At 43.3% G+C, this 16,525-nt stretch overlaps 1 protein-coding gene across 2 annotated transcripts in view; it reads left to right on the top strand.

Moving 5' to 3' along the window:
• The window catches only part of SLX9 (SLX9 ribosome biogenesis factor), a 221,824-nt gene that overhangs the window by 126,055 nt on the left and 79,244 nt on the right, over positions 1–16,525 (top strand). For both annotated transcript variants that reach the window (XM_068245217.1, XM_068245218.1), the window contains exon 3: positions 6,044–6,106. In XM_068245217.1, the coding sequence (XP_068101318.1) occupies positions 6,044–6,106 (63 nt within the window). The remainder of the gene's footprint in view (positions 1–6,043; positions 6,107–16,525) is intronic.

Raw genomic sequence — 16,525 nt, 5'->3', positions numbered from 1 at the left:
CAAGTTTGCTCTTCATGTTTCACAGCCCATACAAAATGTGTGTCCTCTCATTAAAAAGACTGTCTGCGGTTTCTCCTATCTCATCAGGCACACGTAGCCCATCTACAAGGCTGGTCCACAGAGGGAGTAACCATCATAGCTGAAAGATCCCAGATGGTTGTGGTTTTCCATAGGACAAAGATATTTGTGTGAGCAATGCAGCCTTTCAGGAATAGCGATATGTCCCATCTATTACTGTAGCAGCAGGTGGCATATGTGACTCTAGCCGCTAACAGTATTTATTCCTTCTTCCAGTAAGGACATGGCTCATTTTCCCTCTTGCCTTAGGTCACTTTACACAAAGAAAATAAATAAAAAACACGTTTGTAAATGAGATTGCTGATTAAAAGCAGCTTTTTTTTCATCTATTACGGAAATGTATTTTAGAAGAGCACAGGCCATTTACTTAAGGTGTTTACACTGCGGCTTGTATTAAGTCACCCCCTCCAGCGAAATTGCCCATGAATTCCCTAGTGTTCTGCAGCTTTTCTATGATTAGCTGGAATACTGAAAATTTGTGAAATGACTTGGGCTACATTCACAGTGGGGCGTTGAGGTGCAACTTCACAGATGCATCGTACGGTAGAAAGTCAAACTACAATGATAACCCTATCAGGCATTCACCATGCGACCAATTCGATTTAGTGGAGTGCGGTATCCCACATAAAAACTCTGACATAACATTCAATAAAAATGTGTTTCCCTACTTTTTATTATCTATACAGTTATTATATTTCTTGTGCACAAGTAATTGCAAATTCCCAAAAGTACAGTTTATCTGGTCTGAAAGCTGCCATTGCATTTTATTGCATAACTGCTGTGTTTATATATTAAAATATATCTAGTGATCACTTCTCAGCTCTTTTTGCTTGTCAGCTCATTGCAGTAGTTTGCTAATGTTTACCAAATATATCTGACAAAGGAATGTAAACAAAATATAATGTTATCACCTCTTCGGGTGCAGGCAGAAGCTGCCCACTGAAGCAAGGAGCTTTCCACTGAAGACCAAATTGCTGTGTTTCACTGTTTGAATACTGTTCTGCTACAACTTTTATTGTGGTTTAATGGTATCAATAATCTTTTACATTTCTATTGTTAAAAAAATAATCTTTTACAGCAAAGAGAAAATGCTGAGTTTCATACCACTTTAACAGTGACAGTGATGCATACTTTACATTAACTTTACTTTTTTGCTGCATTGCGCTCCTGTTTTTACAGGAAAAGCAACACGCAAATGCCGCTGTGAACGTAGCCATAGCCAACCTTTATGTTAAAGAGGAACTCCAGTGAAAATGTAATAAAAAAAGTGCTTCATTTTTACCATAATTATGTATAAATGATTTAGGCAGTGTTTGCTCATTGTAAAATCTTTCCTCTCCCAGATTCACATTCTGACATGTATTACATGGTGACATTTTTACTGTGGGCAGGTTATGTAGCTGTTTCTAGCTGTTCTGGCCTTGCAGACAGCTCTAAACAGCCATTTCCTGTCTGTGAACATTGTTACATTGTGGCAGTTTGCCCAGAGTACCGTACGGTACCAGAGCCTCTTGTGGGAGGGGTTTCAGCACAAAATCAGTCATACAGCGCCCCCTGATGGTCTGTTTGTGAAAATCATTATATTTCTCATGTAAAAGGGGGTATCAGCTACTGATTGGGATAAAGTTAAATTCTTGGGTCGGAGTTTCTCTTTAAAGTACCTGCAGGGTCAGCCTGCTATTTTTAGCATAGTGTCTTTTTATTTCCTTGTGTTTATTAGCTGTGATTCCAAACATTTTGCATTTTTAATACGCTTTATTATTCTGTGTTCCATATCTTTTTAAACTTGGTTAGTACAATGCTATTTAGTCTGTTGAAGATATGGGATTTTTTTTAAAGTAAATATGTAACTTTTTCCTTACAAAAAACCCCAAAACAGCTCTAAGTGCTCCGTGCTGTAATGATCAGGGTACAAATGCAGCAAAGTGACAATGATGTGTTGTTGTTGTCCGTGTTCCAGCACAAACTGTTACGACTTTATTTATTTGAATGTAGCCAGGCAGTTGCTAATGTTGGCAGTGATTTTTACAGAATGGCTAGCTTACTAAGTCCCAGCAGCATCTTGTGCCAGAAGTACATTTGCTGAAAACCAATGCAGATTATTCATTTGTGATATTAGCTCCAAAGCACTCTGAGAGAAATCTTTTGTAGCTACACAGACTTGTATGGTAAGTAGATACAGCTACAACTCCGGATGTAAAGGTAGCCATACATCTAGCAATTTTGCATCCCAATAGACCTGATTCGATAAAATGAATCTGTGCCACAACCAGAATGCCTGAAATCGGTTGAATGTATCAATCAAGCAAGCTAGAAAGTCTCTGTCCCAAGTGATTAATCGAGTGCGTGGCAGTATTAAGTTAGGAGTGCTAATGGTGTTCAGTATTGTTACAACTGATGAACATGAAAGACCCCCGGTTGCTGTCACTCCAAATGTAAATGTTAACATTTGGGGAATCGGCAACATCACAAGGCCAATTCCTGGCAGATTTCATGCTGAAATCGATCGGGAGACAGCCTGTGGTGTATGGGCAGCAACAGATCTCTCGCCAATCAGAGACAGATTTGTGCCTTTGTCATTTTGTCCACCTTAATTTTATCTTGCTGTATTAAATGCTAATGACCCACAATGGGGTGAGGGGGGACACCGTAATCCTAAGCACCTATTGATGAATGCACCCTTGCTCCACCTGCAACTGCAATTACTGAGTTATTGCCGGCCATTGAGTTCTTTATGCTTCAAGTGATAGTTGCAGTTACTTGAAAATAATTGTAAAACCTCACTGCATGCTCAAATATTACCATTTTAATATTTTTATATTCTAACCAGTAACCTTAGCCCGTTTAAAATCGGGCTAGGTCTGTCTGCACTCCTCCAGGCGTGCATGCACGTGCCAGTCCCCCCCCCCCCCCCCCGTCGCTCGTGCATGCGCGCCTGCCGCCGCTTGTGGACTCCTGCCGCGCGCCCGCCCGCCAGCCCGCCTCTTCTGGCCCCGTCCTCCCTCTGCTCTACACAGTCTCTGTGTCCCTCCCTGCAAGGGACACACACACACACACACACGAAGTCAGGCGCGGGAACTCAGAGACACTTGCATATTATTATAGAGGATACTTTAACATGAAGTCTAGTGGTTCTAATGGCTCTTTCACTGACTATTACAGCAAGTGAAATTTTGTGTATCCATGCTCTCAAACTTTGACATTGTTGGCTGGATCCAGTAAATGTTGTGGTCACCATGTATTATATCTAACCTCGGTATAGCGGTTTACTGTGTTAGTTCAACTCTGCAAATATAACAGTTTATACAAAGTGTTTTATTAGCATAAGCTTTCCAATGCACTGCAAGGCTGTTTTGGAGTAACATGTCAGCTTTGAGCTATGTTCATAAAGAATCATCCTCTTAAGCTTGTTTATAGAAGTTCAAGTTGATGCTGGGTCCAGCTGGGTTGTTTGAGATGTTATTTGTCAGGTAGTTTGTGTTTTTGCTATTTTATTAACCTGCTTTTTTGAAACATGCAAAGGGTTTTGGCAGCGTTATTAACCTTTAATTCTTTTTTGTTTGGTATTACATTTCCTAAACAATATTATTCATGCGTTATTGTCAAGAAATAATTATAACAAAATGCACCCACTTTCGTTTACATTATCCACCTTCTTTTTTCCATTCGTAAAGAACAAATTAAACATATTCAAACGCAAAACAACAAATGACACATATTCAGACGACATCCTTGTAGAATGCAGCTGCTGCCCATGTACAGCTGTGCAAAGATATTTTGCATAGCAATAATTCTCAGTGGTCGACATACAGATCTTTCCTGTAGTTAAACAGGCTTTTAAAGAGGAACTTTAACCCAGGATTGAACTTCATCCCAATCAGTAGCTGATACCCCCCTTTCCCATGAGAAAGCTTTACCTTTTCTCAGATAGATCATCAGGGACATCTCTGTGATTAATATGGTCGTGAAATCACTCCCACAGTGTGATGTCAGGACCATGAGCCTGACTGTTTGCTGCCTGTGAACTTTGTTGCATTGTGGGAAATAACAGCTTTTTCCAACTGGCAAGCAACAGGTATATCTCTCTGTGCATAGAACTCTCAGGAAGCTAACATTCCATACAGATAACCCGGCAGAACTAAAGATGTCGCTACCAGTAAAATAATTCAGAATGTAAATCCGGGAGAGGAAATATTTTATGATGGGCAAACAGTGACTAAATAATTTATGAATTTATATTGTAAAAAATAAGCAATTTTATTAATTATGTTCACTACAGTTCTTCTTTAAATCAGAACCTCCAGCTTTTATACAAAGTTGAAACAAAAAAGTACTTGTGTTGCCATCTCAAAGATTTGCACTTCTATTTAATTATTTTTGCGATTTCCACATCTCTACCTCGCTGCTTACCTAGAGAGACTATACTTTGTTAAACAACAATTAGATCATTTTCATTCCTTCTCCAGTGAGCTGGACTACATGTTAGAAGCCTATAGGCACTCCCCAGGCCACATCCCTGTTACACAACTGGCAAACAAGACATACGTGTCCATATTTGGGCACTTTTTCTTTGCGAAGATGAATTTTGATTGAGGTTTATTCACACTGACCACACACATAAGGACAACATGTGAGTGGTACTCGCCAATAATAATATACAAAATATTATCAGTTGTTTTGCTACAGCAGCTGCCTCTCCAACAGTGGTACTTTCGCTAATGGAATATCTGGCCTTGGTAGTAATTATTACAGGGTACACAGCTTAGCTATGGCAAACCATCAGGATTTTATGTAGTGGCCTGTCAGAAACCTAACCACTTTCTAAAAAAATCACTGTAAAGTGCAATGTTGTCTCTTGAAAACAACGTAAATGGCAGGTTATGAATAGGCTAGGCACTCTGCTGCTGGTAGTAATACAGTGTGAAAGAGACCTGTAGCCTGTAAGGTCCCTGCCAGTCATCTTTTTAATTAACAAAACAATCTAGCCTTCCCCTCCCTCCAGTCACAAAAGTTAACACTTTATACATTGGATCTGGTTGTCCCCTCATGGCTGCACATTTACGTAAATTGGAACACTATAAAGAGTATTAGCACAGGCCTCGTTCACATCAGGGCCGTTTCTGTGTGCTTTTCACAGCGCACTGCCCTGTGCGATCAGCAAGGTATTGATTTTCCCATGTAACTAAATGTAGCTGGTTCACATCTATGCGCTGCGCTAAGCAGCGTTACAGAAACGTAGGGTTGCATGCATTTCTGTGCTTTGAGCTGTAAAGTGCACATCAATGCAAGTGAATGGGTGCGCTTTTTAAGCGCATAGAAGCGTGTACAAGCGCATAGAAGCACATGCATTTTTTGCCCCTATTTGGAAAAAAAAATACGTTTACATAGAAAAACAAAGCTTCATTGACAACTGCTACTGCTAAATTTAGCAAAACGTGCATTAAAGAAGCGCAGCGCAACGCACAAACGCGCACTAAAGCGTGCACAAGTGCATGCGTTTTTTACCACGAGCTTTCACACGTTTCTCAGTGCAGCAGATGTGAACGAGGCCTATGTGCAAACCTGACACACATCTTTAAAGTGCTCCAGTTTTTATTTGACCCCTTATTTAGATATGTCTGTCTTGACATGACTGTAAGAAAAGACGCACAACATTTATATTGCATTTACTCCTGGCATTCTCAAAGCGCTTATTAGGGAGCCTTAGCCAAAGACTCTTATGTTTTACGTGCTGGCTTGAGCCGGGATTTGAAACCTGGACAAAGGCTCAAATCCTGCTTCAAAGGCATCAGCAAGTACCAATATATCAAATATTGTTGGGGAGCAAGGAATTTCTTGTTTTTTAACATATTGCATTAATTAGAGGATGTGGATGTTTAATATTTGTTTCTTAGTTTTGGGCATAACTCCTTTTGTCACTGATGTTACAAATGCATGATGTTTACCTTTGGAATTCTTTTTTCAGAAGAAAAAGTTCAACTGCCCAAGAAAGAAAAAGCCAAACAAAGACGGGAACAATGGTTGCTGAGTGAGTATATGTAGTGTGTAGAATAAATGTAAAGTAAAATTTGCTTACAAAATGAGCCTATGCTGAATATTGTTTACATTGTTATTACTGTTGTACACAATGCCAGTTAGAAATGTTCTGGAATCCATCTTCCTGATCTTCACTGGATATTGCAATGCTCTGCTGGCAAGCCACTTGTTAATTTATTTAAAAAAAATGCACTGTGGAGATTATTATTACTATGGACAACATTTTGTGCAGTGTTTTAAACAAAGTATATTAAATAACTTTTGTCACAAACTATCCCTATCATAGTCATGTTGTTTTAGTTGGGATTCAACCCGGAGACTCAACTATGAAGTCAGCCAATGCAGTGTGTGATGTCTGGCAAAACTTTAAACTATGTACATGCGCAGCGTGTAACACCACTCCCATACATACATACATACATACATACATACATACATACATACATACATGCACGCATGCGCCCACACACACACACCATAAGCTATCAAACCATGCAGAATTGGTCACCAGGGTGACATTCTGCACACCCAATGATTGGTTAGTTGACTTTTACACTCTGTGCAGGGGAATGGGAGCCATCTGCACACATCCAACAGAATCTTGATGAAATATGACAAGTGGAAGCGAATGATAAGGGTTATTGCGCAGCTGGCATGTTATGGAGTCAGAAAGGAACTGAGGAGCATTGGTTGATGCCTCCCTTTTATTTTGCACTAAGCATAATTTGAAGTAGGTCTTTAGTTACCTTACAGTTCTTGAACCTAGAGAAATTTGTTTTAGCAACTATTTGGGGTGAGGACCAAGAGAGAGACCATTGATGTGCATGTTCCCTAGTGGGAACCTCTCGCTTAAGAGGTATGAGTGACAGGAGCAATTCTCTACATTCCAGCTGCTACTCATTTCTAATCTTTATTGCTTTTTAAATATTGAATGTTGCATGACTTGTGCCTAAATTATAATCTAGACTCTACATAAAACATATCAAGATATCAATATTTAGGCTGCTGCCACTTGGTTTTCATTGCTTTGCCCATTTACTTCATCTTTTTTCCTCTCAGCCTATCTTTTGGGCCTCCAGTTATTAATTCTGTTGTGACAATCTCCTCATAAATGTTCCATGAGCTAAGCTCCAGCCCCGGAAAAGTTTGTATTATTCATGATTTTGACATAGTAAGATAATAATTCATCCACACTTATTAATGGTGAGAAGAGGGTGCATGTACATATGGATTTCGTAAAGAACTGGGCGTTTGAGAATTGTTCTGTCACAGCAAAGCCTAACTATTCATTGTATTGCATGTGTGGACTCTGCAGGAATGTGTACAATTTCAGTGACATTCTGACACCAAGTAACTGTTTTTAAAGACTAGCACTTTCTTTCTTTCTTTCTTTCTTTCTTTCTTTCTTTCTTTCTTTCTTTCTTTCTTTCTTTCTTTCTTTCTCTCTTTCTCTCTTTCTTTCTTTCTTTCTTTCTCTCTTTCTCTTCTTTCTTTCTTTCTTTCTTTCTTTCTTTCTTTCTTTCTTTCTTTCTTTCTTTCTTTCTTTCTTTCTTTCTTTCTTTCTTTCTTTCTTTCTTTCTTTCTTTCTTTCTTTCTTTCTTTCTTTCTTTCTTTCTCTCTTTCTTTCTCTCTTTCTTCCTCTCTTTCTTTCTTTCTTTCTTTCTTTCTTTCTTTCTTTCTTGGCCAGAAGCAGTGAATATGTATGAGTGTTAATGAGCGGGGGGCGGATCCACTAGAGCGAGCGGCCAGGCACATCATACAGCATTACCTATCACTGGCTAGCGATGGAATGACGGCAGTGGTAGGCGGAGCTGTACAGAGCATACAGCTCCGCCTACCGCTGCTGTCATTTAATTGCTAGCCAGTGATTGGTAATGCTGCATGTGCCCGGCCGCTTGCTGGAGTGGATCCGCCCCCCCTTCCCCGCTCATTAACTCTCATACATATTCACTGCTTCTGGCCAATCCGCGCACAGCGGGGCCAGAAGCAAAGTATTACGGACAGGACCGGGCAGTGCGGACCAACCTCTCTCCCCCACCCCCAGCATTTGAAAAAAAAATCGGGGAAAAATCGAAATTGCAATTTCTGAGAGAAAAATCGCAATTTCGATTTTTCCCTAAAATCGTGCAGCCCTAGCGGACGATAAGAGAATCGAGCGGGCAAAACGATCGGGTGCAGAATCGAGCGCCAGAATCGACCCGTGTATTCCCAGCATAGGAGTCCCTTTCACAGCTGAGTGGGGCTGTAATGCTGACATCATCCTTTGGGTCCCGATCACGCCATATCATGTGATCGGGACTCAGAAAAGGTTTTGGCTTTACAGCGTCACTCAGTGGAGGAAGAGGAGAGCCGATCCAGTGTCTGGAACAGGTAAATATGAAATCGCTCCCTGCATCCGCTCTGCATTGGCAGCACAGTATAGTCTGCTGGGGGGGGGGACACTGGGGAGGCTCAAAACATGACGCACATTGGATAAAAAAAACTGCTGGTAAAAGGTTGTCCAATTGTTATTTTCCTGCAGCCAAAAAGATGGTGTATCGTTTAATGGAAAGGAGAGGCGGGATGAAGGGCATTGAGAAAGCGTGTGGCATCCTTTGGCACAAGGATCAGTGCATTTATTACTTAGTGACCCGTCAAGGTGAATCACACATCCACTTTGAGGGGGAAACTGTAAATATGGTAGATGCTTTGCCAAGAAGGGCCAGAACTATGGACCCATTATATGGAAAAAATCACAGATCAAGGGGTTCAGAAGAAATTTATGCTACGATACAATTTAAAATTTCTGTAAATTTGAGGCACAAAATTGTGTCCTTATAAGTAGCTTAATGCCTTCATATAGCAAATAAAGATTTATCCTCCTCCAAGTTGGAACTAGAAATCAATGCGGACTCCTCCTCAAATAATGGAAAACCTGAATAGTCTGAGTCAGGTAAACATAATTTATGTAAAGGTTTAAAAGAAGCAATTCAGATATCCAGTTGAGGAAACGGATGGGCATTTCAAAGCAATGTAGTTTACGGTGAACAAATAATCGAAACAAAAAGTTGTCAGTAACAGAGAAAATGTGCTGCCACTGCCGCATGCACACACATGACCACCCGGCCCCCCTGGCAGGACCCCGTCCTGTCCCAACGGCTGTCAGTGCGACACATGCACAGTAACACAAAAGCACTGACACAGATGCGTCGGATGCAGAGACAATTGCGTATTATTAGGTAGGAATAGTCTTAAGGCCCATTTAAAAATGGGCGCTAGGCTGTGGTGGCGCCCTTAAACACCCCCCGCACAGGTTTCTCTATCACCGCGCCGCGTGCGTCCGCGCTTCGCTCGCGTGCACCTGCCCACCCCCTTTGGGACCCGTCCTCCTCTGCCGCACGTCATTCCCCCAGCTCTCGACAGTGTCTCTGCGTCCCTTCGTGCACGTGCTCAGAGACAAAAGCACTGACATGGGACACAGGGACACTTGCCAATTATTAGGTAGGGTTTTGTCTGTTAATATGTATAGCTTATACGACAAAAATACCTTTACCTTAAAGGTAACCCAAAATAAAAGGTATATGGAGGCTGCTATAATTATTTACTTTAAAAAAATACCAGTTACCTGGATATCCTGCTGAAATTCTGCCTCGAATACTTTTAGCCATAGACCCTGAACAAACTTGCAGCAGATCAGGTGTTTCTGACATTTTTGTCAGATATAACAAGATTAGCTGCATGCTAGTTGTTGCAGCCAAATAGATCAGCAGGGCTGCCAGGCAACTGGTACTGTTTAAAAGGAATAAATATGGCAGTCTCCATATACCGTATTTTTCGGAATATAAGACGCTCCGGCATATAAGACGCACCTAGATTTAGAGGGCAAAAATCAGGAAAAAAAAATAAACTAAACCTAGGTGCGTCTATGGTGCAGGGGCTTCTTATGGACCTCTAACTCCCCCAAAACTGTCTTTATCTAAGCTACACTGCCCATCTATACTAACACCTGCTACACTACACTTCACCCCTGCTGCCCCCATCAACTACACATTACTTCACTAACCCCTACTACAACTACACTACACTACACTACACTACACTACAGTATACTACACTTCCCTCACTAACACCTGCAGCCAACCCAAACTACACTACACTTCACTAAGTAACCCCTTCAGCCAACCCAAACAACACTACACTACACCCCTGCTGCATCTCACCTGATCCTGTCGCCGCGATCCTCCCCTCCTCCATCTGCCTGTCATCACCCGAGAGTCGCAGCAGCCGTCATCTGAGGGTCCCATTAGGTGTCATCAGAGGGTCCAGCAATCCCATCCAGTATCCCCGCTCTTTAAGTGTCCAGGTTGCCGGATCCTCTTCGCTGCAGTCATGCTTGTATGCAGCCTCGGGGTGATCACGCGGTGATTACGCGCTGCCGGGGCCGCCTTCCTCCATAGTTACAGCGTCCTCTTAGATACAGTGCCCCGTTCTGCGTGACGAGCGCCGCACGTGCGCCTGACGTCATGCGTGCGCCGCTCGTCACACAGAAGGGGGCACTGTATCTAAGAAGAGGACGCCATAACTATGGAGGAAGGCGGCCCCGGCAGCGCGTAATCACCGCGAGCCTGCATACAAGCATGACTGCAGTGAAGAGGAGCCGGCGACTTGGACACTTAAAGAGCAGGGATCAGTCGGGGATACTGGATGGGATTGCTGGACCCTCTGATGGCGGCTGCTGCGACATTGGATGACGGCGGACAGACGAAGGAGGCTAGGATCGCGGCGGCAGGATCCGGTAAGTATGTTATGGGGCGAAAATACCGTACCTTTGGAATATAAGACGCACCCACTTTTTCCCCCCAGTTTTGGGGAAGAAAAAGTGCGTCTTATATTCCGAAAAATACGGTACTTCTCGCTTCAGGATCCCTTTAAGCCAAGTGTGTATGCTCCTTTCACTGCGTATAACTAGAAGACCTAGAACAAATGTATACCATACATTTACCAACAACACAAAAGGTAACAAAGTAGTAAGTAAACTTTGGATTTTATCCACTAATTGCTTTCTACATCAGTCAAGAAGACATCCTAATAATTAGGCTACAAACTAAGTTCCTGAATTATACTTAAAGTGCATCTGTGATGATCATCCTCTCAGCCTCAGCTGCACATTGATCTTGCAGCTCTAGACAGTTTCTGAGCACCAGCCAGCTGAAAGGCGTGTCATGGATAATGTTAACCCTTTTATACACACACAGACATCTGCCATCATGTGTTTTTCAGCAGAAACGTCACCCCTAGACCAGAACAGCCATGTATGAGTGGTTCAGCCCAATTTAGCACTTTACCTTGTTGCAGTACCGTTCAAAAATCCAGGTTACTTGGTGTTAGTGTCATCATAACAGATCATATCTCATCAATTCATCCAACAATTTTTCATCATTATCCTTTCTTCTTTTGTACTCTTCTTTCTTCAGCTGTCTTCTTCTTTGTTTTTCTTTTGTTCTACACCTCAAGTTTTTTGATTCTTCTTTTCTTGCAGTATTTTCCTTAAAGGGATACTGTAGGGGGTCGGGGGAAAATGAGCTGAACTTACCCGGGGCTTCTAATGGTCCCCCGCAGACATCCTGTGCCCGCGCAGCCGCTCACCGATGCTCCGGCCCCGCCTCCGATTCACTTCTGGAATTTCTGACTTTAAAGTCAGAAAACCACTGCACCTGCGTTGCCGTGTCCTCGATCCCGCTAATGTCATCAAGAGCGCACAGCGCAGGCCCAGTATGGTCTGTGTCTGCGCAGTACACCCCTGGTGACATCAGCGGGAGCGAGGACACGGCAACGTAGGTGCAGTGGTTTTCTGACTTTAAAGTCAGAAATTCCAGAAGTGAACCGGAGGCGGGGCCGGAGCATTGGGGAGTGGCTGCGCCAACACAGGATGTCTGCGGGGGACCATTAGAAGCCCCGGGTAAGTTCAGCTCATTTTCCCCCGACCCCCCCTACAGTATCCCTTTAAATAAGCTTTGCTGGGTGGTTCAACTTGCAATATGTGAGACCCAGGTGGCTGGGCCACACCTCTCCATAGGTAGATTGGGGAGAAATTTGTGTAGCGCAGAAGCTGGGCCGGATCTAGACTTTTTGCTGCCTGAGCAAACAAATCCCCCACCCCCATTTTTGAATGCTCGCACAGCACCGACACCCCGAAAATTTACTCTGCTTCATTTAATGTTCTCACATGACATGCTGCAGCTCCACACAATAGCACACTGGTTGGCTGTGAGTCTGTGACAAACAAACTGCTCACCCTCAGCCACTCAATTCCTCCTCAGTCAGGACAGCAGTGTCACCTCCTCCTTACTGCTGTGCAAGTCAAATGAAACACTGTCGCTCTCCTGCCTCCCCCCTCCTCACTCATTGTCAGACTCCTCACACAGCACAACAAGCTGCTTTTACCCAATGATGACCTCTTCACCTCACTCTTCTCTTGCTTCTCCTCCTACTCTGACTACATGCTGTAAGTGTAAACCCAGTGCAAACATGTTTCCCCTCTAATCTTTGCGCCTCATGCAAATGTTTCACCTTACTTCATGAGAGAACCGGCCCTGCACAGAAGAGAGGTGGTGGATAGGCTGGGTCTACACCCACTAGGTAGCCTCCAAGAAGCACTTTGCAGAACCCGCCACACCTGTGCCGCCATACTAAAGCTGGAGGTTGTATATGACAATAGTGCCTTATAGTAAAGCTAACATTGTCCTCTGCTGTGAAATGTAAAATATTCACAACTGTTTGCAAATCCAGTTGTAGCAAGATATTTTCCAAAATGTACGTGTTATGGGGAAAAAAAGGAAAACTTTTTTTTGGGGGGGGGGGGGGGTACATTTTTTGTCAGTGCCACAAGTTCTTGTTTTAATCTATGAACAGTGGGGAGTCCTGCTTACAATTACCGTAGGTTTGCACTTGCAGCACTGTCATCTAGCACTGCTCTGCAGATTATAGCATGTAATGATGCTCTTTTTGCCACTTTGCTATAAAGTGGTTAAGACAGGCTCTGCATGATTAATCTCCGCACTTGACAAGACAGAGCCAGAAATCCCACTGAGCTGCAGAAAGGTTTCATTTTTAGCATTGTGCTGGTTTTAAAGCTTCCCAGTGTAACGTCAGAGCCCACGAAAGCACACACATAAAAGCATATCATGGAAGTCAGCCATGGCAGCTGTTCTAACACAGTAACAGCTCGATGGATAATTTACTATATGTAAGCACCATGTTTCTATTGCACCTCCACATCTGTCTTCAATTCCTCTATCTGCCTGGCTTTTCTCTACTGCAATTCAAGCTGACTGCTCTGACTGTGAAATCCTTACTAATCAATGTATATCTTATGTGTAAAGCAGCCCATACACTCAGCCAATTTTCTGGCCGACCGATCGATCCCGATCGATCGATCAATCGATTGCAAATCGGTTGGCCAATCGACCGATCGACGGCCGATTTCGATGGATTTCCATCGAACTTGCAGGGTGGAAAATTTAGGTCGATCTGATGAGATTGCTTATCAGTTTGCATTGGCCTTAATGGAAATCTGATGGCAAAAAAATGCCATCAGATCGAATTTCAATAGATTTCAAACTGAAATCTATTGGAATTCTATCCTGGTAAAAAATGTTCTAAAAACGCATCAGATAGATCATCAGATGCATTTCTTATCTATCTGCTGCCAATCTGACGAGTGTATGGGCACCTTAAGGCATGCTGTATATGTAGAGGAAAGGTGAAAAACAGTCACCAGCTACAGACTCATTTGTATAATGCTTTTACCCCTCTCTAATGTACATCATTAGCCATGCTCAAAGTTTTGTATATTGCATATTAACCATTTCCACCTTATTCATTTTTTATAAGCCGGTTAGGTAGGTTTGCAAAATTGACCTCCTGTGCAAGTGACATACAAAACTTGGTCAGATGGTATAGCAGTCTGTGAACTGTCTGTGCTCATCTCTCTATGTCATTATCACCCACATGAGGTATTCAGGGAGGTTATGGGGGGAAGTCCAACCACCATACCTCCCAAACTTTTAGAGCCAGGAAAAAGGGAGCTGGTTGACATTTTCCTCCCTCCTTCACCAGCACGTAAGCACTTTACATGACTGATTTATGTAAAACGAAGGTATTTGGTTTGTTGCAAAGGCACTCTACTCTGGATTGAATTCTTTTTACATGCAACCCTTTATGCAATACATTGTTTGTGACTTTGAGGATATTTATACATGGACGTTATTACTTGTTGAGAATTTCAGTAATTACCCCCTTGATCGCTAAATACTACCCTTTTGAGGATTACATATCTTGGATTAATCTGTTGTAATTAACTGTGATCAAATGGTTTGCTGCTAGAACAGCTCTTTTGCAGGATTCTTATTATCTTTATTTAAATGTTTGATAGTCCTAATTACTGTGACCAGTTGGATTGTGGAGTTGATTTCACTTGTGACCAGCCCCTGTCATCTCTTTTGTAACTGTTAATTGATTTTAATATATAATTTCAATAAAGATGACTTAACTATACTAATACTAACTAGTCTAGTACTGTTATGGGACTCTTTTTCTGGGTAAAACAAATCCAGAAAAAACGGGCACTAAGATCTCCCCTGCCACACCTTTAGCCATGCTCCAATTTTGCATGCAGCATCCTCAATACGGTTCCCTGGTGTCGACCCCTACACACAATCCCTTGGTGTCTAGTGGACCCCCTCCCACCCTAAACAGTTCCCTGGTGTGTAGTGACCCTCCCCAATACAGCTTCCCTGTTGGTGGGCTTCTCCCCTCCCTCCCCAACAGCTTTCCTCCTCCCTTCACAATTCGGCTTCCCAATTGGTGCATCCCCCCCAACAGCTTCCCTCTTGGTGATGGTGGTGACCCCCCCCCCCCCCCCCGTCTTGTGCTCCCCCACTCAGAATGAAATCTACCTTGCTCTGCCTGCCTCATGTAATGTGTGTGCCTCCCTAGGCTGGTGGTAAATGTGTGATTCGACCCATGTCCACAGCTCACGTGGCAAAGTATACGCTTGCTTTGTGGATTTTAAGAAGGTGTTTTACTCAGTGTGGCACCCAGGCCTTTTCCTAAAACTCCTAGAGAGTGGAATAGGAGGAAGAACCTATGATGTCATCAAGAGTTCATATACTGGGAATCAATGCAGTGTGAAAGTGGATGGGAAGAAAAGCGCGTTCTTCAAGCAGGGTTGAGGAGTCAGGCTGGGCTGCAGTCTGAGCCCAACGCTCTTTAACATATACATTAACCAACTGGCTGTAGCCCTGGAATCCTCCCCAGCACCAGGCCTCCTCCTGCATGACCATGAGGTGAAGTTCCTACTGTATGCAGATGGCCTTGTGCTGCTCTCCCCATCAGAGAAAGGGCTACAGGATAGCCTGGCGGTGTTGGAGAGTTTCTGCACCACATGGGCAGTGCCCATCAACCCAAAGTAGATGAAAGTGATGGTGTTCCAGAGGAAGAATGGAAATAAGAACCCCACCGCCTCATTTATATTAAATGGCTCCCCACTGGTGTCCACTAACAGCTACACCTACCTGGGGTTGGAGATCAACCAATCAGGGAGCTTTAAGCCAGCAGTAAAGGCCCTGAAAGAAAAAGCCTGCAGAACATTTTATGCCATCAGAAGACAACTTTACCACCTAAAACCACCAGTGAGAGTGTGGGTAAAGATATTCGACAGCATCATCACCCCAATCCTGCTCTATAGCAGTGAGGTATGGGGCCCGGTCACCTACCCAGACCAATCAAAATGGGATTCCATCCCAACAGAAATCTTCCATCTAGAGTTCTGCAAGTATCTTCTGCAAGTCCATTGCAGCACTTCGAACTCAGCCTGCCGAGGAGAGCTAGGCAGATTTCCATTATGGCTGACTATTGCCCTGCTGTCTGGTCTCCCTATTTATTTATTTATTTATTGTATTTGTAAAGCGCCAACAGACCCGAACAGCCCAACTTGCAGTCCATCATGAATGCGGCAGTCAGAATTATCCACTGCTCCCATCGCTCCACCACGGCGGATCCCCTCCTTGAATCCCTTCACTGGCTTCCTATCCAGTGCAGAATCAGATTTAAGATACTGTGTCTGACCTACAAATCTGTCCACAAAACCTGTCCAACCTACATTTCCGATCTTACTCAGAGGTACACACCTAGCCGCTCACTCCGCTCTTCCAATGAACTTCGCCTAACCGCCCCCCGCATCACCCAGTCCCATGCACTCCTCCAGGACTTCTCAAAAGCTGCTCCAACACTATGGAACTCCCTACCTCCGCCCATTAGGGCAGCCCCCTCCTTCAACATCTTCAAGAAAGCCCTCAAAACTCACCTTTTCACTCTGGCCTATTACCCCTCACAAGTGCTCTAAACCCACAGCTGAACTCTGGTCCCCTAC

This window comes from Hyperolius riggenbachi, chromosome 7 (genome assembly GCF_040937935.1).
Source record: "Hyperolius riggenbachi isolate aHypRig1 chromosome 7, aHypRig1.pri, whole genome shotgun sequence".
In the NCBI taxonomy this organism is placed as follows: Eukaryota; Metazoa; Chordata; class Amphibia; order Anura; family Hyperoliidae; genus Hyperolius; species Hyperolius riggenbachi.
The sequence above is the reverse complement of the archived record's forward strand: the minus strand, read 5'-3'. Positions and strand labels throughout refer to the sequence as shown.